The sequence below is a fragment of the Haemorhous mexicanus genome, chromosome 1, assembly GCF_027477595.1.
Source record: "Haemorhous mexicanus isolate bHaeMex1 chromosome 1, bHaeMex1.pri, whole genome shotgun sequence".
NCBI lineage: Eukaryota > Metazoa > Chordata > Aves > Passeriformes > Fringillidae > Haemorhous > Haemorhous mexicanus.
The window spans coordinates 118041219-118061510 of NC_082341.1; the positions used below are offsets into that span (position 1 = coordinate 118041219).

The 20292-nt window shown below is 35.1% G+C and overlaps 1 protein-coding gene across 2 annotated transcripts in view; it reads right to left on the reverse strand.

The window, feature by feature from the left end:
• Window positions 1–224: 224 nt before the first annotated feature.
• PCMTD1 (protein-L-isoaspartate (D-aspartate) O-methyltransferase domain containing 1) overlaps window positions 225–20292 on the reverse strand; it is a 40480-nt gene continuing 20412 nt past the window's right edge. The window contains exons 3-6 of one of the 2 annotated variants that reach the window (XM_059860494.1): window positions 18696–18798; window positions 7025–7196; window positions 5424–5547; window positions 225–2888 (exon numbers count right to left, since the gene is read on the reverse strand). In XM_059860494.1, the coding sequence (XP_059716477.1) occupies window positions 2518–2888; window positions 5424–5547; window positions 7025–7196; window positions 18696–18798 (770 nt within the window). In that variant the 3' untranslated portion in view covers window positions 225–2517. Of the gene's footprint in view, window positions 2889–5423; window positions 5548–7024; window positions 7197–15209; window positions 15343–18695; window positions 18799–20292 lie in introns of those variants that run through there. The other variant, XM_059860502.1, reaches the window with a different exon arrangement.

Here is a 20292-nt window from a genome sequence, read left to right on the forward strand (position 1 = left end):
TCTCCACATGAGTAATTCAAAAGTAGTGCTAGGACCAAAACAGCTTTCCCCATTTCATGAATAACATCTCATCTTTCAACCTTGGCAAAAATTCACAATTTAGTGAGAATATATACTTCTGAAATTCAAGAACAGCCTTTATTAAGAGATTACTGACCTAATTATGAAACAACTTGTACCTGAATTTCCAAATAACTGAATATACTTCCACAGAAACACAGAAATTCAAGCAAGCAGAAACCACAAAAAACCATTTTATTGCAACAATGTCCCCATCATCAAGTGAGATGGCAGAAATTAAATTTTAATTAATTTTGCATTTCTACCTTTTTATTTATGTAAATATAAATTCAAGAGTGTAAAATAAATCCACATATAAAACACAGAGGAAACATTCTCTTTCAGTGACTCCAAAAAAAAACTTACATACTGAAGATTCATGACAAGTCATCCACTGTCCACTTTTCCAAGTATACAGGCATGAAAGAATGCAGAAATTTATTCTCAAAAAGCATCCTGTATAAAGTCCTTGAAGTACTTAAGTAATATTTAGTAATTTCATTCTTGAGCTCATGGATGTAGATTCCAAGAAAGAAGACAAACATCTCAAACTTCAGATAATTTAACCTCCATCTAAAATAACCCATTTAAAACAAGATTATGTTCAATTCTTATAGCTGAAGCATCACAATTACTTTATTAGTATCATTATTTTGGAAAACTATTTTTATAAGGTTTTAAAATAAAGTCAGAATATTTATTTTAAATAATTTTGCTTACTTATACGGTAAATATATTGCGGAAAGTAACTCCACATGCTGGTACAACAGGCCTTCATGAAATTCCATTTAAACATTACTATGATGTACCTTAAAAACAGGGACTACAGCATGAAATGCACCAAAAAGAGTCAGTGTCATGGGACTGTCTGACCTTCCTTCTCAGATGCAACAAAATGATAATGTATTTTGAAATAAATATTGGACTGCTAGATGATATGAATACAAGCTGGTTATAAATATTTGGAATAAGAACATTTACTGCTTTAGAAATGTGTGATTATTTTGTTCATTGTTTTACACAAAAAGAAGTGTCACCAGTATTATAAAATGTATCATGGGGGATATTTCAATGGGAATGTTTTTCATTGGGTCTAACAAGCATACATTTCCTATGATTGTGGTTTTTAATATGTATCACATGCCAAGTTCTTAATAAACTTTTTACCCTCATGGTTAGGTTACAACAGAAGGAAGTAATTAAGATGGTAAAAGAAAAGTTAAAAATGAGAACTGCAAATAACTTCACAACTAGAAGAGAAAAAAAAATCACTGAAGGATTTAAATCAGCACTATTGTGGGTCCCCACAGTTGCACTGCTACTCTTAGGTTTCCAAAAGATGCCTATGATTTTATAAATATTTTTGTGCTAAGAGCCATGCTCAGAAACAAAATATAGGCTGGCACAAGTCTACCTTCTTGGAGATGCATGTTAAGTATAAAATTCACTTACTAAAGTGCATTTGCTGAACAAATTCTAAGTTCTACTATTATAGCTATCCCAGTAAGCAATACAAACTAAACTTTGTTGAAATTCTACCTCTACTTAAAAGCAGTAAATATAGATGACTGAAATCTAAATTACAATCTGTAATTACCAAACTCTTTTTGACTCAATGCTGTGAGCCCTAGAAATAAATGTAGTGTCCTATACTTCCCACAAATGAGGAATTGCCTCTAGTTAGAAATACTGACAGTGTAGAATGGAGTTAAGTACAAGCAGAGCTGAAGTAAGCATTGCTTTGCTTCTTATTCAATAGGGTGTTTCTTTAAGGCTCTGAGAGAAGCTGTTAGTTGTCGCAAGATCTTTTGGCAAAAGATAAACGCAGAAGTAGCAGGGTCATCTGACATTTCAGAACTTGTATTTTCATATTTCACTAAAGCCAGCTCATTCAGTGTCTGTGTACATTTATTGCACTTGTGTTGTTGGAATACTCTATACCAACATAGTAATAATGATTGCAACAAAGCCATAGTAAAATAAACTTTTAAAGGGTCTGATTTGGACATTAGAAGGTAAGTGTCTACATGTTTAAAATGTTTCCCTAATACTAATAAATACAGACAAATTGCTCATCAAGTCAGATGCACATGTTTACCAATTATTTAGCATATATAAAATTTCACTCATCCTTTTATCAATACAAATCTGTTAGGGATCAAAAAAAGACTTACCATGCAAAATATTGATTAGTGCTGCATAATGGAATATATATTTCTATCAGAGTTAAAACAGCATTTTCAAAATTTAAAGAAAAATAGACTTTTAAAAAGGGATTCTACTGTCGAATGCAAGTCTTCCTTGTAGCAAAGACAAGATAGACACAAGTTACCATTTATCGCTGTACTTCAGTCTTGATGAAAGACTAATAATAATTTGTCCACCTACTTCTTAATAAATGCTACATTTTCAAGAATAAAGGAACTATCAGTAGGCATTATTTCTACTTAAAACAAGTTATTTTTCTCTGTAATAGGTCAAGTATGCTTTTAAAGATTCGGGTAATGGTAGACTCATAATTTTCTCTCTCAACAGATTTCGAGGAGGCTCTTCTGGCTTCAAGGCCTCACTGTGATCTTTATCCTCCTCCTCTTTGTTATCATCTTCCATTCTTTCATCTTCTTCACTATCTGGAGGCTGAGGAATGAGCTGATTACCAACAAACACATAGGTGTTAATCCTGCGTCTACGACATCTCCTGCGTTTGCGTTTTGGAGGAGCCTTCTGAGCAATACCCTTGGCTTTCATCTCCTCGTTTATGAAGTTTCTAAGAGTGCGTCTGATATATATCCGAGCTAGGTCCTGGAGGTTCCTAACAGCACATGGAGCTAAAATGAAAGAAAAGTAAGTTGTACTAAGTGAAATTTCTCTCTAGCAAAGAAACCCCAAACTAGTTGCAAGACAGTGAGACTAATTTTCAAAGACAATTCAATTGAAATTTTAGTAAATGATACAGTATGCAAATGATAAAAGGTTAGATAGTATCACCTTGACCCTGTGGCACAGTCCAGGAAAGAAAAGGTCTTTTAACATATGTGCAAGAGAAGCAGTAAGCATGAACAGATCACTAATAAATTTTAAAAATTATACAAGTACTGTCATTTTTTTCACCTGGCATGTCTCGGCACCTACTGCTACCACTGTTAAGATCCTGCTGTGGGAAAACAATTTCTAGCCCTGTGCCATATTTGTTCAAGGTCTTCCGCTCTCTTCCTACTGAATATAACTGATGAGGGAGGGACATATCTAATTCACAGGTGACAAACCAGATAAGCCACCTGTATCTTTGTAGCAGAAGAATAATCAAATTATTCAAGTCCTAAAAGGAGAAAAAACAAGTGGAAAAAAAAGCCAAAGGGGGAGAAGAAAAAAAACCTCCCATTTCTTTAGTATAACATCAGTTCAAAATTCAAGAACAAAACCCAATCTAACCATCCAGAACATGTTTATAAGTTCAGGTTAAAAAAAACCGTGATTGCAGATTGTATGCCAATTACAACAAATGCACGCATTTTTTAATGAGAAGAACAGGATGCAAAATTTTAGATATTTACTGCCCATGTATTTCCACTTGTCTACAACCAGGGTACTGCATCCTAACCTCTAACCACATTGATAAAATAAACTTTTTAACACCACCTCTGTAGTTTTCTACCAAAAAAAAAGACTCTGAGAATGGCTGACAGGTATTTTACATATATGAGTTATTTTAGTCTGTTTATGTAACACTACACATGTGTCAGAATGAATGTAAGGGTTGTCCAAAGTATGGCACAGACTCCATGTTTACTTTGTAATGACATCTACAAACTCTGGCTAAAGTTTACAGAAGAAGCATGTTGACTACTTTTAACTTTTAAGATAAATAAAATAAAACACTCCTTTTTATAGCCCCTGCCCCTTCCACGTACACCCAACACACCCAGAAGAACACTTTCTCTTTATTTTTAACTTTTTAAATAAAACCAGATCCACCTGAACAGTGGAAAGAAGCCTATCTCACTAATCTCATTTTACTAATGAGATTCCTAATCTCATTTCTCAGTGCGACTTCAAGCCTCTAACTCTTTTTTCTTTTAAATGTGAACAATAATACATCTGGTTATTTCTTCCTCTTCTCACTGAAATTTCATTTTGAAATTATACCACAGGAAACAGATTTCTTGTACTACCATTCAGCTCTGACTGTCCATGGTCTGCACTCCTCATTCTGAAAATTTAGGAATGTTGATAAAAAATCCGCTTTTATTCCAGGGAATTAGACTGTATAAAATCATTGCAAAGTCAGACTAGCCCCCTCTGAATTTCATTGTTCGATATAACACAACCTATGCATTATGGATGGAACAGAGGAAAAAATAATCTTGAATTAGCAAATTAATTTCAGGAAATGACTTCTGAGGGCTCAAACCAAGAATTAAAACAACAAAAATTATTTATTTATGCATAGGAATAGATTACATAAAGGCAGTGATCTTTATATTTTGCATTAAAAAATTAAAAGTACCTATCATAGCAATCTCACACTCAAAGTTAATAGCCAGATCAGCAGTTACAGGCAATTCAAACTGACACAACATCCTGAACTCCTGAAGGGCTTGTATCAGTTTCACAGTTAAAACATGTTATCTTTTGGGCTCTTTGTTGGGTTTAATCGAATTTCCCACATGCTACCATAGCTCTCTGTCTTCTACTCCTAGCCCTGACACGTCTGACAGAAAATTTCAACCCTACACTTTTCTTTGCCAGCTTTGTCTCCTTTCCTGTTATCATCCTATCTTACCATTTGGCAAGAGGTGTACTTCCAAATATCTAAATACTTCCAAATATCTAAATACTTTCTAAATATCTTTAGTACCTCTGTTTAAAGCACTACAGCTAGAAAGCCAATCCCGGTGACTAATAACAAACAGCTAGGTATGACTATATCCACTGCACACAGACATAAAGCACACTTGGGCTTATTAATATCCTATCATACCACAGTTTAGGATCTCTTCCTTCCATTTCAGGGGGAAGAGGGAAAAAAAAAATTCTGGTAGACCACAAGAAAGTTAGCACTGTGAAGGACATTAATATTAGCTGGTTATTTTATCTATACCACTGTAATAGAGAAGCTGAACTTAAAGGAAAAGGTGACTAGAAAAGAAGCTGGAAGCATTCTATCACTTAAATTATTTACTTAAAATCAGAATATTAACTGTGAAGCAACACAGACCACACACCAGGAGCACAAAAACCTATCAGTGAGCAATTGCTTTGCTAAATGGAATGTTTCTACAGCACAGCCTCTCAGCTTCCAGACCTCCAGCATCAGGCACTGTAACATCCCTGCAAGCCAAAGGGAGGGAGCACAAACTTACGCAGTCCTACAGTGTCATGTTTGCCGTTGTCATTTCTGTTTGGTTGCACTAGTGGAGCAAACGAAACAGCAAGGATATTCTTACTTTCCCATGTGTTCTGTCCTGTTCTCAAGATCTGTGTTAGCTGCAAAACAAAACCGATAGAAGTTAGTGGTTACAATTTTGTCATAGTCAATACTATTCAGGTTGGTTTCAAACACACTGCTATTTTGTTTTGCTTCAAAATTAATGAATTAAGGCTGTTTTATGAAAAAAAGGGACTTTGATAATCCTTGAAATATCACCTGGTCACTAGAGTACTAAATAAGGGTCTTTTGTAATGGGAAGAGATGCAGCTGGAAAACTAAGGCCCTAAGGTAAAAACTAAGGTAAGTTTTGTTTTTTCTCATTTTTCCAAAAGATCAAAGAATACTTTAGATTGGAAGCAACCTCTGGAGTCCTACCCTCCTCCTTGAACAGGGCCAGTTTCTAAGTTAAATCAGAAGATTTTCCGATTAAGTGAAAAAAGATGTAGGACTCAGATTGCCCACCTGTCTAGGTAACCTGCTACAGTGTTCTACCATTCTTAATATGAAAAACCGTCTTCCTTATTTGCAGACAGAAAGCTCCCTTGTTGCCAATTTGTAATGCTCTTTCAATATGCTGTGCACCTGTGAGAACTGGACTCCTGTCTACCAGGTAAATTCTCCACCCCTTCAGGAATGAAACATTTCCTTGGTGTCTTCCCGCAAGGTAAAAATACACAGTTTTAATTTCTCTCTTAATTTGTGTCTACCAAAAGTAGTTGAATTCTATCAATTTCAACTGACAGTATCCTAGCTGAATAAATGATGGAATTATTTATAGAACAGAATCATGCAGGCTATGCTTAAATTCCGTTGGTATTTTAAGAAAGCAGATCAACAACGTGAGAATTCTTTTTTGAAAGTAAAGTAACTAACATGCTTATCAACAAGCATTTTAGTAATTATTTGTCTTTAGGAGGACATCAACTTAAGTCACATGATGTGCCTTTTTCAATTTCCTTATCAGAAAAACAGGGAGAATAATACTTACCATTGAGAAGCCTTTTGAGGTCTAAGAATGAAAAGTGATAAAAGCGCGAAGTATTATTAAAATAATATGCCCCTGTCTGAAAAGCATTACATCTAACATGGAAAAGCAACACTGAAAACTGCTGTGAATACAAACATATTTTTCCTTTGTTTTTTTCCTCCCCTTGCAATGTCTCACTAGTCACAGTTATTTTGTATTCTTTGAAATCAATTCTCCTGGTTTAGAGATGGTTTCTTTGCTTTGAAGTACTGACTGAAAATGTCTGTGTAGCAGGGAGATTTCAAAGCAGTTCTGGTATAACACAAAGGAAATAGCATGAATCAGACTGTTAAAAGCAGGATATTAATGCTTTCCTATAAATTTAAGGGACAAAAAAGTTCAAGACTTTATTAGAAGATTAGTATCTGCTAAACTGCAACAATCCATTGAATCAAGGTATCATTTGTTGAATGTTAACTTAGTCAAATATATATTCAAAAGCATTCTTTAAATTACATATTACTCATACTAGAAGATAAGAAAGGGGAAATTGTCACTAAAGTCACCTGATCTTCTATAGGCATTACTAAAATGCCTCCAACTTTCAATAAAATTTTCATGTAGTTTTCATGGTCTTTCTGGACTCCAGCTCCACAGTAAATCCGGTCATACTGATGACTGTCTGAGGCTATTTCCAAACAATTACCAACCACAAAGGCAGGTTCACAGAACTCAAACCTAAAGGGAAGAAAAAAAGAGAGGACACATTTCAAATTAGGATTTTTAAGAAAAGCCAGTCCAGATAAAGACAGGAAAATATATTTTGTATCTTCCCTTATATCATGAAGAATGATTAGCATACATAATTTAAAAGTTAGTATTAAGACATTACTTTGAAAGTAATCTGTTTTTTTTCTGTCACATCAGGGACCACTGAAGGAAAACTCTTGCAGTTACAGTTATGTATTATGCAAAATAGAGAAAGCTTCAAAACATCACCTTCCTAACTACAAGCAAGTAGATTCATTTGAAGAAATATTAAGCTGACACAATAGCTTAATATTTCTTCAGATGAATAAGCTATATGGTACAACTGCTACTAAAACAGTATGTTCATCAACAATAAGCAATATCCATTTCAATGTTGAATAAACATTAAAAAGTTTCATTTCCTAGGAGCTCCCCTCCATCTTCTATCAGTTAGGGTCTATTTAAAGGCTCTTGTTCCTCTGCCTCCCAATTTTCCACCTTGAGCCCAATCCACTTTTCCCCAAAAAGTAATTCAATAGAAAAGTCTGACTTTTTTTGACAACACTCAAAGCAAAAAATAAAAGATTTTTTTATCTCAGAAACATCTCATTTTCTTCAGTAAATGGAAATAATACAACTGCATTTTAATGGGCCAAAATTTATAACACAAGTTGAAAGGACTGTAGGTGTTCGCTGTCACTGCATAAAATACCAAAGGAAAAATGTACAGGGCAGTACTTTATTGCTAAAGCTGCATATATTTGCCACAACACTTATTTTCTGACATTTTTTAAATCTCTGAAGCATGTTACTGCTTTAGCTGTTAAGACCATAATAAAATCTACCATTTCGCAAAAGAATTCATTGAGCGAATAACTGTACATCTTCCCCAAGCACTTTATATGTAAGAGGAGAGGCTACAAAGTAGGTCATAGAAAGGATTTATGATTTTCTTTGAAAAAAAATATTACATAAAACCTAACACCCTTGTTGCTGCATGAAAAAGTTCATAAACTTCATCTGGCAGTATTAAAGTCCAATGCATCTCAAACAGCATCCAGAAGGAATGAATTTTTCTTGCGACTTCAAATACATGGAGCCATTTTATGAACTTTATGGCTGATTGTCAATGGAAAATAATTTTTCTTTTTGCTCGGCTAGCATTAGCAAATCCCAGTACAATACCTGACAACATTCAAATCAATATTTTTTCAGTTACAGTAAAGTTGGCAGCTTTCACTGCTTAGGGATGAAGCCTGTAAGGCTTGGCTGACTTTCTGATCTAGAGCACTGCCATTAACAAATCAAGAAATTGAAATTTTTGCTGGAAGTATATTTTTCTCTCCAAGATGGGATACACTATCTTGAAAATACTCCAATGCTTCTTTCTTTGACTAGTCCAGACTGACCCCAGACTATTTTTACAACTACTGCATGGTTCTCTGTCATGCACTTCTTGTGGTCAACAGTCCATGTTTTCTCTTCCAAACCCATAGGGAGGGGGAAAAAAAGAAAAGAAAGCTACAAACAACACTGGCCAATTGAAGACAAAAAAGGCAGATGGAAGTGGAGTAGGGATAAATTGCCTTGTTGCACAAGCCGATAAGGTGAAGCTAGACCAGCCAGAACCATGGCTGAAATAATTCCGGATTAACACAGAAAGATCTAGAAATACATTAGATAAGGCAGAAATTGAAATCCAAGACACTGATCAATCTGCTGAAGAAGCAAATCTCATTCCGTAAGCACATGGGCTATCATGTTCCTTCCCACATTTTCTACATTCCACATACAGGTCAAACAGGCAGTTTATGCTATAGTTTTCATTTCAGATTGCCTACACTTTAAATCAAGCATTAAAATATCAATTTAATTTGAAAGTTTGAGCAAAGTACTTTTGTGGGCTTAACAATTAAATGAGGAAGGGGAAGGGGGCAGGTAGAGAGTGATTATGGTACTTTTCCAAAAGGCAGTTTTAAATCTTGACACAGTCCTTGGTTAGTTTTAGAAAAATGAAGATGGCCTCCCTGCCTGCCTGCCCACCTCCATGACTTTCACAGCTTCTTACCTTCTCAGAATGCTCCTTTAAAAACTACCAAATTTATTACCAGATAATCCTGTTTCCTCTACTAGAAACCACCCTAAAAGCTCATGAATACACTTATCACACCCTCTAAAATTAAAGAGGAACACCAAACTATCCAAGGAATACAAGACACAAGAAAACTCCATGAAACATTCCCCAGACACAAAATATACATGACCTGACGACAAAAAGAAAAAGCTAGTCTTTACTACTAAAAGCTGAAGATAATTTGTCATTTCGCTCTGCAGCTTGCAATCAGAAGAGCAGAAAGTCCAAATAAAGACATAGAAGCAACTTAATACACTTGTAAGATGGGTTAAGCACTAGAGACCAACTCTGTCTATAGGCACTTCAGATTGTCTGGACTGTGCTCCAGACAATAATAATAGCTCCTCCACGCTATTAGCAGAGTTTTGTGAAGACACGAAGCCCATGACCACAACAGCTGCTCATTTTTTATTCCATTTACTTCAAAAAATACCTTCTTCCTCCACACAGTTTTTCAGTTAGTTTCAACCCAGTCTGTCAACAGGTGGTCTTCCTGACAGACTCATTTCTTGCAGCAAAACTAAACACTTCAGGGACTAGGTTACATGCAATTTCTTAAGACACCCCTTTAATCCGTGTCTGATGAAAAATGAGATCTAATCAGAATCAGCTCACCTGCTGTGCAATGCTCACCCCCAGCTGGCCTGAACTGGTATGCTAGCTGCTGGTCTGCTGCTAGTTCACAAACTGCCACATGTAATTCCCTGTTACCCAGAAAGGTAAAAGTAGATGGTAGAAGAAATGGGAGGAAAAGGTGATAAACTGTCTCTGGTAACAGCAACATGCCTGCTTAAAAGCCCATCCCTCTTCATTTTGCTTCACACAAAATTATTCAGAAATAACTGTTTCATGTGTTAGGGTACTAACAGTGACTCATACCGGATATACCAGAAATACAAGAAAAGCATACTGCTTTCCTGCTTAGTAGAGCACCACGGACTTTTCATGGACTAGTTGAGTTGTAGAACAGTGAATCTTGCCCCTCCACACTCCCATGAAACATAGAACTCTCTAGTGATACAGCAAGACTCTTTCCCAGATCCCTGAATCTTAAGATGATTTTGATTATATGCACACCTCTGAATCAGAAAGAGCTGATAAAGATATATACCTTTTTCTTGTATTTCCAATCCAGTAATAAGAGATGACCTTTGAACACAGACTGAAGTATAATTCTGAAAATTCTTTCTGCTAAGTTGCCTACATAATTTTTTTAAAAAGTAAAATTTAAGTTGGTTTTACTCAGGTATGAGAGTTGGTTTTACTCAGGTATGGTATATGCGACCCCATCAACTGATCAGGAAATTATTTAAAACTTAAATACAAAGGTTCTACAAATACAAGGAAGTATCTGGTATTTAAAATACCTACCAGGCACATCACAAGCATGTTAGTCTTACAGTGGCAAAGTAGTATCAACCATGTTAGGTCAAGTTCCCTTTTATAACAATCAACCTCCAATTGTTTTACTGCTAATTGTCAATACATCCAGATAGTTTCTTTTATTCCTATCGCATCTGGGGTATCAATACAGAGCAGATACTACACTTCATTCTGTGTTACATGGAGCTATCTTTTATTAATATTGATGAAAATAAAATTGCTTATTGCTTCAACATGCAGTATTGACAAACATGCACTATAACTATCAAGAAGAGCTAATATTTAACTTAAACATTATGTTTATTTCCAAGCTGAAATGCAACAAAAAATTGCCAAATGTTCTTTAATGTTTGCTCACCTCTACCATGTGACCAGGGTGGCTTTACTGAGATTATATTAGTAACATGAAAAAAACTATTTCACACACCAGACAACAAAAAGTAGGGAAAAAAGTGCTGAAACTATCTGGAAAAGTTTAGTCACTTCAGGTTCTTCAGCTGAATCTGCTGTCTTGATTGCAAGAGAACCAACAGAAAAAAACACAGAAATTAAGAGTTCCCATTACAGACAACATGGCAACAGAAAATCTCTGTTTAAATAAACACTTGCCACAGAATCAATTTAAGCACACACATATCACATGTAGTAATGGCCCAAGATAACCAAGCAGTTTCAAGCATGTAAGACTTTTGCATGGAATGGGCATTTCAAGTTTAAGGCAAAGGTACTTTAAAGAAAAAAAAAAAAAAAGCAATCCCGTAGAATTTAAAGTTTTTGCCTTTGCTGTAGAAACTTAAGAAAATTATCAAGTAATAGATTGTAACTGCCCATGTTTTTAAGTTAGATTCCCTATACTTAGCAACACAGCAAAGTATTACTACTGTAATAAAATAAACAACCATTTAAAACCTTTACAGCAAAGATCTAAGTTGGTTGCTCTTGTATCCATATCCACCAATCTAGTATGTGTGTCATAGCAAAATACTAAATAATGAAGCTGGAGAGTGTAACACTTACCTACCATAGTAGCTGGGATTTTTTACAAGGGGATTCACTGGTTGGTCCTAATATGACACCTACCCATGAACCCTACCTTTAATTACTTCCAGCTCTAAATATGTACAGGACACTTCTTGGGCCAAGCTCTTCTACCTATACAACCTCCATGAATGCAGGATGTTATGCTGATGCCTTGTGAAGACGAAACTAGGGTGCAAGAAGCTACGGATTGTCTCCTTTTTTGGTGTTTTAAGGGGTAAAGATACTTGATTTTTGTTAAAAAAAAGAACAATGTCAATAACATTGGAGAAAAATATCAAGTAGTTTGAAGGAAAAAAAAACCACAAACCTGTCAGCATCCACAGATTTGTATCTGAAGGAAACAGTAAAATATATTACAAGATTTAAAAAAGCAATATGGGGGAACCACTTAATTTTTTTTTTCTACAAGAATTATTTAGTTCTTAAAACTAGCACCACTCCATCTACATTTTACACCTCTCAACTACTATATTCACATCAAAATATCATCTGACAGTACATTTCCGCCTATCCCCATAATTACTAACCACACATCTCTCAGCTTACTGTTTACAGCCCTTATAGAAAGAAAATCCATGTCAGCATGAATTTAGTGTGCTTTTTTCCCCATCCATACACATTCCCTTTAGTTGGTCAACTCAAAGCTCTAAAAAGCCTGAATTCATATTCAGTACCATCAATCTGCTTTAAGTAATTCCCCTCCAATGTGAAATTTATTTAAATTTATTTAAATTTAGGGCACAAAGGATTACCATTCAACTTTAATAATGTATAAGAAAAGGTTGGCAAATTGTTAACATTTGTCATGTGAACTACCGTGACACTACATTAGAAGAAAGAATTTCACACAAGTCTTTGTGGGGAAAAAAAAAATCCCAAAACAACATATCTTAATAAATATTTCAAAACAGAATAGACAATCCAGCGTAACAACTCATGGAATTAGCTTTATATCAGACTACCCTTAAACCATTAAAAATATTAATAACCAGACATTGAAATGAATCTGCAAAATGCATAGAGTCTGAAAATTTGTGATAAAACATTAAACAATTTTCCTTACTGTGATGAGGAAGTAACACTTTTTTCCCATATACTAATACACTTTTGCCCTAGTTCCAATATACTGCTGACCATAGATTCCAAAAATGGGAAGTGTGGAAAGAAGAAAACAAAATCTCCACCAGTTTTGGCACATCTGCTGGTGAAGAGAATCAAACCCAAAAACTGGTGTGTAAAGCTACACAACATTTAACCTAGAAAGGTGTGGCTTCTTTGTGCAGTCGCATTAAGAATACAATCTCAGAGCCTCCTTTATATCAAACAACAATTTCCTAAATCAGTAATCTTACTCCAAGCACTCCTAGAACCTAATGTTTAAACACTGATGTATTCACTGAAAGAAACTTTAAAGAAGTTTTAAAATAATTTAGTAAATTTTTCAGGTTTCAAAACTTTTCTTCTTTGAAAACAACAGATGAATAGTCATATGGCTTTATGTGATATACCATGCCACAAGAACATGCAACAGATTAATGAAATACTTTTTGATTTCTATTTGTCTCTCTCATTTCACTTGACTGCAAAAGTGCTTTAGAGCTAACACCAGTCAGATGTAAAGGTAAACAATTTTTAGAGAGTGTTAATTCTTCTCCTATGAAGTGGGGCAGAATCAGGCCAAGATGGCAAGCTCTTTCCACCTTTTCTCAAGCTTTTTCTCCATTGCTCATTCTATCTTATTTAAGTATTTTTCCAAGCTCTCTGAACTAGTCTTTGGTTCCTGCATAAATTCACATTCATGTATTTCTAGCATGTTTTGCTGAAAAGTTACACACATTTCACCCACTAGTATTGTGGATATCTTTTGCATGAATACTAGAAATATTAGAAAACAAACAAATTAAAATATTAAATCTTTGAAAACCTCTCATTGTAGACTTCAATTTAAGTCCTCCACATCCAATTGCAACAGTAACTTTAATCAGCATTACAGTAACAGCCAAAAGTGATGCTGGCAAAATTTCTATTAAATACTTTTGTCCTGGACATTATTTCAGCTTCCAGGCAATGCTATAGGAATAGCGGGAAATCTGTATCTCTACCTCACTTGTCATTTTTCCATCTCTGAATAAAACTGTCTTGCTTCTTAGCTATCTTGTTCATAATTTCTGCTATTTTGATCAGTTTCATTGAGTGGACCAAAGCACATTATTCAATTACTTCTGAAGAAGTCGTCAAACTTCTTAAAGTCAAAGTTCTTAAAAATACTTATGACTCATGACACTCTTCCTTCAACACAGATTTACAAAATTTAACCTTAATAATATAACTTCATTATATTATATCTAAAATTTGGTAGTAAAATGAAAAGTAATACTGAAGGAATACTTTTCAGCAATTCCACAGAGAATATTAGGAAAAGTGAATGGGCATAGGGAAACAAGAAAAAATTTGTCATTTCAGTTTATTGTAAAGGCCCTATGATACCCATGGAAAAAGTCTAGAGAAAGATCTGCCTGTTAAGAAAAACCAGAAAAGTATTTTCTTTCTATTTTTACTGAAGCACAAAATTATTTCATAAGTTGAAAAAATCATATTTTCTACTGTGGATTTTTGTGAAACAACAGCTTTTATAGGAGCCATATACCAAAAATGCGTATTGTCACCACTTGTTTTAACGTAAGAAAAAATATAAGTACTATCAAAACGTAGACATAAGAGATTTCCAAGGGCAGTGTCTACTACAGGATTTATATTTAAAAGGTATTTCATTAGTTGTCAGGGCAAGAATATCTATTTTTGTTACTATCAAATACTTGGAAAATGTAGATTTAGGTCCTTCCCAGGTAAGAGCAGATTCAATTGTCTTTGGAGCCTTCTGGTTTGCAAGGTAAAGAACAAGAAGTAGTATTTCCCTCGCACCTCAAAATAAATAAAATGACTGTGTTTCAAGCCCCTATTTTCCTTCCCTTTTTGTTTAACATAACCTCTGGCATCAAAGAATTCCACTGCCTGTGTTGCTCTGATTAGATTAAATCTCAACAAGAATTCACTCACCACTAAAATAGCATTATTTACACTATCTGAAATTAAGTTAACAGTAAGATTTAAACTGAGAAAGTCATCAGTAAGTTTTGGAGACAGTTTGCTTTTTCCTGCTTAGATTTTTACTGCAATCACTAGCCAGCTAACCAGCAAGAAGGAGCTCTATTTTTCTTTGTGTGTAAACCAGGGAATCACCTTTCAAATCCAATTTAATTTAAAAAGTGAGCCTTTAGAGTCCTACCATTTCAATGAAGTAAGTGAGCCTTACATTTCAATGAAGAAAAACATTCTACTAGAAGATGTTCTTTAATGCCAACACAATCTCCTACAGGACTTCAGGAAGAAGCTTCACCCGTAACAGTTATCCCAGAATTAGTACTAGGGTTCTTGTCACTTACCATTGAAGTGGATTCTTTTGATCCTGAGAAGGGTTGGTGATTTTCTTTCACAGCAGGGACTTCACCAGCTTACCCAGGTTTGGGTTTTGATAGGGTGCTAGAAGATGGGCAACCTAGCCTTGCCCTGTGGCTCTCTCTCCAAGCTGGATATTCTAGGTCTAGAAGTTGAATGGGAGCAGAAAAGACAACACATTCCCCTTCAATAAACAGGTGAAGCGGGGCCTGGTACTTGAACATATGTGTTTTAGATAGAGCCTTCTTAAGGAATGATTCATTTCCCCTTAATTGGCATGCACTCTTTGAAGGCTTAAAGAATGAAAGAGAGCCTTACATGTATTTCAGACACAAAGAATTTTCTTTAGTCTATACCTAAAATCTTTGTACCTCAACCATCATGACACTTTTGGATGTTTTCAAGAAAGAACTTCTCCTTTGTTTTTACGAGCAAACATACATCATCAAGTAAACCAAGGCAGCATTTTATCTTTCAGAACGCACAACTCCACCTCCATTTAGAGGAAAAATGTTTTTATAGATTGGTGGGATATGGATACAGATACAAGCAATTACTGAAATTATTTGAAACAGGTATCTGAGAACTCTTCTTCTGATGAATTATTCCAGAGGCCAAAACTGAGATAAGAACAGCTATCAGAGGCAGATAGCCCTCCCTTTAGGCTGAGTCTCAAATCCTTCTGGACATGCTAATTTTATATACTGTCAGGTTTCTGGTGAAGTAACTTACCTGAATCATAGAAATATAAACTTGTAATTGTACTTAAACAACATTACTATCAGATATCAAAAAACAAGTTAAACTGTATCACACAGCACTGGAACATTCTCCCATATAAATGGCATAAAATAAATATTCCACCTTTTTTTATTAGGCAAGAACCCACCTAAATCATCACGACCCAGCTCCACACAGAAGTCAGATGCAAAACCATCTGCCTATTACTCCAAGCAAAGGAACAAAGTTACAAAGTGTTTATTTATGATCCAAGCTGAAGCTTTCCAAGTACCTACCCAAAAGTTCAAAGTTGTGGTTTGTGTTCCAAAAGTAGAATGCTTAGAACACTCAAATCAGAATGCAGAACTTAAAACACTAAAGAAAGAATCCAGGGAAGTGGCAAAACAAAGCTTAACTGAACTTCCCACTTGCATAACTCCGTAATAGCCAGGAACACACACATCATAGTCTCTGTGCTCTTTACGTCCCCTGGGTACCTTGTTGGAGGCTGCTGGTCAAGTGAAAGTTATTTTTCACACACACATTCACTGAGACAACTAACTTCATTCATACCAGTCTGCCATGTAATCTATTTTTAAACAGTAAGGACTCCTGCTTGGAATACACCAGTGTTCAGCAGCAGACAGATACCACACACCTCTTCCCTGGGTGGTCTTTCAGCCAAATACTAAGCTGACCAAAGTAGTAGTTAAGTTCAGATGGTGCAGTCCCATAACTGGATAAAAATCTTTCACTTATAAACGAAGATGCAGGAAAAAGTTACTGAAACAAGAAGCAAAACCAGACTTACTGAGTCAGAAAACATTACTTTGAGAGTCAGCTTAAAATTCAAGATATGGTATTAATACTTACAAGTAAAAACAAATACAAACAACAGAAAAAAAAGCCCATACATCATCTTCATTAACTACATTAAAATACAGAATATTTACAAAAAAAGCAACCAGCCAGAATCAGATATGCAGACAACTTGGGAATTTCCCCCCAAAACACAAAATCCAACTAGACAACCATTACTGTATCAGTTGAAGTGCAGCTATTACAGGCAGATTACTGTCAAAAAGCACTCTGACAGAGGTATAATTTTTGTTGTGCTGGTGAGGAGAGTCCTATTTCTTTGAAACACATACAACACTGACATTTACTTACATCATGTTTAACAAATTTGTTTCATCTCAAGTTCTTGCACGTTTTGAAGTTAACCAATCCCCCCAGTGTTCTGCTATTCATTTACTAAACTATACCAATCAAATTTCATTTCAATGATGACAAAACTTCATTGCTACCCCAATTTCCTTTAATTTCTGTACATAAACCTATCATCTGATTGGTAAGACATGTCAATCAAAACCAGCTTTTGTATGTCTTGTACAGACACCTACAGTAATGCACAAGTACAGGTATGTGCCAGGATTCATTAGCGAGCAGGTACATCTAACTTACCACAGCCATTAATGCAGTATTAGTAGTGATCACAAATTACAGTATTTCATACACATTTTTTAAAGACACACAAACTGCATCATAAAGCTGCTCACTGAATCAATTTTTATTTGTTCTAGCTTATGTTATAGATTAACCTCAGACAACATAAATGCTTGTTTTAAAACTAAGACAATAGTAATGAAAGATATGCATGTTCTCCTATATGATTTTATTTATATTACTGGGCTAACACAGTACTAAAATAATGTACCCAGTATCAGAATTACAAAATTTACTTCAGATACAGGTAACACTAGGATGATACTCTTCTCTTACTCAGGAGCATGAAGAGAAAAGCTTGTGGTCAGACACGAGTTCCTGAAGTTTGGGGTATGGGAAAAAGTGGATTGAGCTCCAGCCAACATAAACAAGAACGTGGCAGACATAAAGCACATTACACAGGTAAAAGGATAGCAAAAATTTTCTTTGCTGCCTACAGGGGAAGAAAGAGATATAGAATGTGCAATTTTTAGGTTACTCCTACAATTCAAAAAATTTTCTGCATTTCCAGAAGTTACCTTATAATCGCTGTTGGAGAATTTATTGACTGCAAGGAAGAAATCTTTACAAAGAACAGTCCTAGCAAGAACCTTGCTTTCCCTTCAACAGAGGCAGAGACTCCCAGTACTCTTACAGGCCAACTTAAAATAATAAAAAAATTGCTGAGTAGGTAGAAGCAATCAGGTTCAAAGCCCTGGAATCCAGAGTTACACCCTGAAGTAAAAATGAGTAGTGCTACAAGCATAGATGAATACTCTGAAATCCATCTCTTCTTCGGGAAGTAAACATGAAGGCAATCAGAAAAATGACTCATGTCGAGAACAATAGGGGTAGATTAGAAAGAAAGTTAATCCTGTACAGAGATGATGTAAAACTACATAAAAACTGATTTAATGGTTAAAAATTGCTCTATACAAGCAAAGACACTCATATACCATGTCACTCTCCTAAATGCATATATGCATGTACATGCACATACACACATGTACCAGTGTATGTATACACATCGCCAAAATGCAGGGAAATCCACTTTGCTAAGCACTGCAGAGCAGAAATACTCCCATACTTCCAAAGAGTGCTTTCTTAAGCCTCAACTTACCTCATGAAGTAGAGCCACAAACTGGAAGTTTTAGGTTTTGATTCTGTGATGCCATTCTTTTCCCCTCCCTAAGCTCATAAGCAATGACACGCTGAGTTTAAAACCAAAAATGTTATTGCAAAGCAAGCTAGACAAATTAGATACTTACTTATCAAAGCTATCACTGTATTTTATGAAGCTCTCCAACTTTTCCTTGGCATATTCTACCACATCTGAATGAAGCTCTATTCCATGATTAATCCCAAAAGGTCCTGTAAATAAAAATAGCATCGTGTGTTTTTGCAATGTTTCCTTTCTAAGCACAGCAAAACTGCATGGAACAGCACTATAGTGCAGAAACATAAAAAACACATAAAACAGAAGTCTCCAAACACTGCTAGATAAAGTTATTTTTTGCATCTGCATTACTGGTGCTTAAAGAGGAAGGTAAAATGCCAAAGGTTTGATAAAAGAACAGGGACTGAACTACAACAAAACAATTACAGAACAAATTTTCTTTGTAAGCATGCAGAAAGTAAGTTGACTACACTGAAGTCTGAGCAAATTCTTTTTCAAAACATTACTTACTTGGAACACAACAAATAAAAATTATATTTCAGTCTGTATTTTGAAATTTAGATTTTAAAGCTTTCTTACGGCAAAATTTTCATCCTCCGACAATTTAGAGATTGGGAATTATACCCCTTAGCCACATATGTTCTTCTGTTTTGCAGACTGCAATATCAGAAATTTGTTCTTAATTTAATGTAATAATTAATTTGCGCCAAGAACAGTGAAATTACCCACACATTATGTTCACTCATCACAATCCCATCACAACTGCATTGCCTTCCTGTGACCAAATCCAAGTATAATTCCAAGTGAAACTATGTGCCAAAAGTTAATGCTATTATTTCAGGAACAAGAAGAAATCATGAGACAGTATTATGAGGATTATCCACATCAGGAAGGAATCTGAATCAGACAGTCACATTTGCTGTAAGGATTCTAAATTTAACATGCACTCATAGCCCAGGGTCTTTATTCACTGGAGCATAGAATTGGAAAAGGGAGAGGGAAGGGAAAAAGGGAAAGTAAACATCAATAAGATTAGACAAAACTTATATTTATATCCTCTACAGCATTCTAAATCTTTGCTAAATATTTAGCTCCATGATGTTACTCCAGAGAAAAAGAAATCAATTTGTCTTTTCTACGACACAGATTAACAAAACAGACCTAGGGTTAGTAAGAGAGGTTTTGTTTTACTGCAACAAAAATATAGCATATAGCTATTTACCATTAACCTGATCAATAATTGCAACTCAACATAGTTTAGAATATTTTCTGCTGGGTGAAATAAAAGCAATCCACTAGGTTACCACTGGCAGTGCTTTTAAGACCCCATTGATTGCAGGAAAGAGTTCCAAATCATTACAGTCTTTGCTGGGCAGCTGAGCTTCAACCTATCATCCAAGGGATGTTCTTAGAACTTGTGAAAACATTTACCTTCTGCTGACATTCATTTTTACTGTAAATTCATGTTATTATTGGACACTTTAAGAAAAGCATTGGCATAGGCAACCCCTTTCTATCTGCTTAATATTCTCTTGTACCATAATATGCTATGATGTTTCTAACAGCTCTACAGCATACCACAGCATTCAAGGTAAGTCTTCTTTACCTAAAAATTAATAACAATTCCTTTAACCTCATAATTTAAAGTAAATTTAAAATGCATAAACGTAATCCGTCCAAAATATCAC